Below are 3,157 nucleotides of genomic sequence, written 5' to 3' on the forward strand. Positions count from 1 at the left end.
GACGACGGGCGGTGGCGCCGGCAGGCGGATTTTCACAGGCTGAGGAGGTACAGGATCAGAACAATTCTCTTGCTCCAGGGGCATGGACACCTCACCGAACGGGTCTACACGCAAGGGTTATGAACAGCGATGTTATCTGGAGCGGCTTTGAAGGCACATTTGGGCCTGCTGGGGATGATGGGTCACGTGTTCAGGACGGAGGCACCTTTTGCTGCCCTGATAACCCCCTGACAACCGGCGCGTGCCAGGTTGTCAGGGGACAGGCATCACCTGGACCCATTCGCAGGATGCCTCTGCGTCGTCAACCTCTTGTAAATGGATCCCTCGCAAGCATCCCCACCTTGCTCTCCCGCAACTCCTCCCCACAGGACGTTGGTTACGACGAGCAGGCGATCAAGCTGGTCGATGACGTCATGATGAGTCGCAACATCCCCAACCCCCGCGACATGCGGCTGCACGACCTGCTGGGGCCCTTTGGCATGATCAACTACCGGCTGCTGCTCGCGGCCAAGGTGGTGCAGGTGAGGGCGGCGCGCGTTGGTGTATGGAGTGTCGGTTGGGGGGTGGTTGGCGTGATCTCGGCGGGGACGGATCGGCAACCACTCGATTCCACTGATTTGTTAGGGCTGCTCTGGGGTTGCAGCAAAGTTTGGCAACCCCAGTGCTGCGGTCTGCACATGGTGGGCCGTGTGTGGCAGGCGTGCAGTTGGTAGCCAGCCTGGTCACTTGGAGCTTGCCATGAGGCTACCCAGATCCAATTGTTCATGAGCTCTGCAGCCACACCCGTATGTGCCGTCGCCCTCAACACAACACTGGCCATCACACATCCCCCCCTTCCCCTGCTGGGGCACCACCTGTGCTTGCTCCTTCCACCACAACCCCCCCTGAAACACCCCTGCATCCGCCCCCCGGACTTCCCACCCCAAGACGCTGGCTGATGCAGAGGCGCTGCTGTTCCTGGACAGAACCTTTGAGGAGCTCTTCAACAGGTGGGGTGGGGTGGGGTGGGGTGTCCGTTGAGTGCTTGTCAAGTTGTTCAGTCATGGGTTCATTGCATCGAGCTGATTGGCCCCAGCTTGCGCCCGGTGCCCGCTGCACATGCTGGCGCTCTTCGTGCGCAACAAAGGCACTGCTGGTGGGGTCATTGGTGGGGCCTGCGCCTGTGGGGGCAAGCTTGGCCGAGCACACTACTCACTGCCGGGCTGCGGCTGACCCCCCCATCCTCAGTAGGGGCGGCGCACGTGCCGCCACTGCTCAGACCCCTGTGCACCTATATTGACTGTGTGAATCCCTTGCTGATAGCTCCTTGTTGCAGCAGCTGAGTCTATATTGTGTTGCAATGTAACCTATTCTTTTCCCCCACCACCCACCTGCCTTGTCAACCATGTTCAAACAATATAGATACCCGGCCAATGAGGTGGAGGCTCTGGTGCGCAAGGAGCTCAGCGGGCTCAGCACGGGGGCTGTGGTGACGGCCATGAAGATGAGGCGCTGGAGCCCCGTGGAGGTGTGAACGAGGAGGAGGGGGCTGGTGGTGCGACGGGAGAGTAGAGAGTGGGGTTGCGAACGCACGCATGCGTTCTTGAGAAAGAAATTGATGTCCACGCAGGGCTCGTCAGTGCACTGTGCCTGTAGCGCTGTTTGCTGCTCATCACACACACATACACACGCACGCACACACGCACACACACACACACGCACGCACGCACGCACGCACGCACGCACGCACACTTGTATTTGATGATACACATACACATGCTGCCAACAACGCACTCAACCGAACACCACCAGGAGAAGCTGCTGGCCAAGGCGCTGCCCAAGCCCTTCCGCTTCAACGACATCCTGCGCAACGCAGAGGGCGTCGCCGCCAGCAGCTCGCACCCGGGGGACTGGCGCTTCCGCGACTTTGATTACGAGTGATCTGCTGTGGAGCGGCGTGGGCGCTTTCTGCAGTGGTGACTTGGGGGCTCCACAGCACCCGGCAGCGTGGCCGGGTGGCTGCTGAGGACGGCGCGGGCAGTCGCTGCAGCGGGGTGGGTTGATGCACCCCTGGCTCAACATTGGACACTGTCAGTGTTTGAGCTGCGTTCCAGGCAGTGGAGCTCAACCTTGCATAGTCTGTTGCGAGGCAACCTGCTATGATTCAGAAGCATTCGTTGGCTGACCGGTGACATGCCCTGTATCCTTGATGTAAATTTCACAAGCGATTTGTATTTTTTACAAGCCGGCGCGTGCAATCATAGCCCAACCGCATGCCAGCATCAGGTATGTATGAGTGTGCATATGCTTGTCGTCAGCAACTGCTCAGCAACTGCTCAGCTAGTGCACTTTGTCGTGTGCCACTGCAGTGCTTGGCCCTTGGATCTGCTGGCCGCAGACGCTGTGGCCACCTAAGACGAAACATTTTGCTCACAGGTAGGGACACATATAAACACCCTCCACGCCTGCCACTCTGCTGGTGGCATGAGCTTGCTCATGTGTGCACATGCACACTCAAATTCAAGCGCACACGCACACAAGCTTGCATGCACGCGTGCATGTGCATGAGCACACAGTCTCGCGTGCGCACGCACACATGCACAAACGCACACACCCACGCATGCACGCGCGCACACACACATACATGCACACACACACGCACGTGCACACACACACATGCACACACACACGCACGTGCACACACACACGCACGTGCACACACACACACACACACACACACAAACACACACACACAAACACACACACACACATGCACACATGCACACACACACAAACACACACACACACATGCACACATGCGCACATGCATACCCATACAGTACACACACATAGAGCAACCTCTTGGTAACCGCAGAGCGTGGGGTGTAGCGCTCTGCAGCCGTGCCAGGATTCGCCACGTGGAGGCGGGCTGCCATTGAATCCTAAAAAATGTGCGCGGCCCTGCCTGCAGTTGCACAACAGGGACACACGGCCCGCTCGGGCAGGTCAGGGCTAGGCTCTGGTTTAGACGAATGCGTTAAACCAGGCCCCCCCACAGCCGGTCCGCGCGATGGGGATGACAGTATGCTGTGCATCCCCAAAGCGGGCGGCCCCCGCCGGATGGTACAGCCCCTTGCGGCAGCCGCCAGGAATAACAAGCCGTGTGGGTCGCCGCGTC

At 59.4% G+C, this 3,157-nt stretch overlaps 1 protein-coding gene across 1 annotated transcript; it reads left to right on the forward strand.

Annotated features, from left to right (window-relative positions):
* Window positions 1-129: 129 nt before the first annotated feature.
* MNEG_15603 (hypothetical protein) lies at window positions 130-1,920 on the forward strand (the record flags this gene model as incomplete). The annotated part of the gene is made up of 5 exons (XM_014035926.1): window positions 130-186; window positions 369-521; window positions 928-989; window positions 1,402-1,507; window positions 1,792-1,920. The coding sequence occupies 5 exons, from the start codon at window positions 130-132 to the stop codon at window positions 1,918-1,920; spliced, it is 507 nt and encodes a 168-aa protein (XP_013891380.1).
* Between the last annotated feature and the right edge of the window lie 1,237 nt (window positions 1,921-3,157).

This window comes from Monoraphidium neglectum (genome assembly GCF_000611645.1).
Source record: "Monoraphidium neglectum strain SAG 48.87 unplaced genomic scaffold scaffold05479, whole genome shotgun sequence".
NCBI lineage: Eukaryota > Viridiplantae > Chlorophyta > Chlorophyceae > Sphaeropleales > Selenastraceae > Monoraphidium > Monoraphidium neglectum.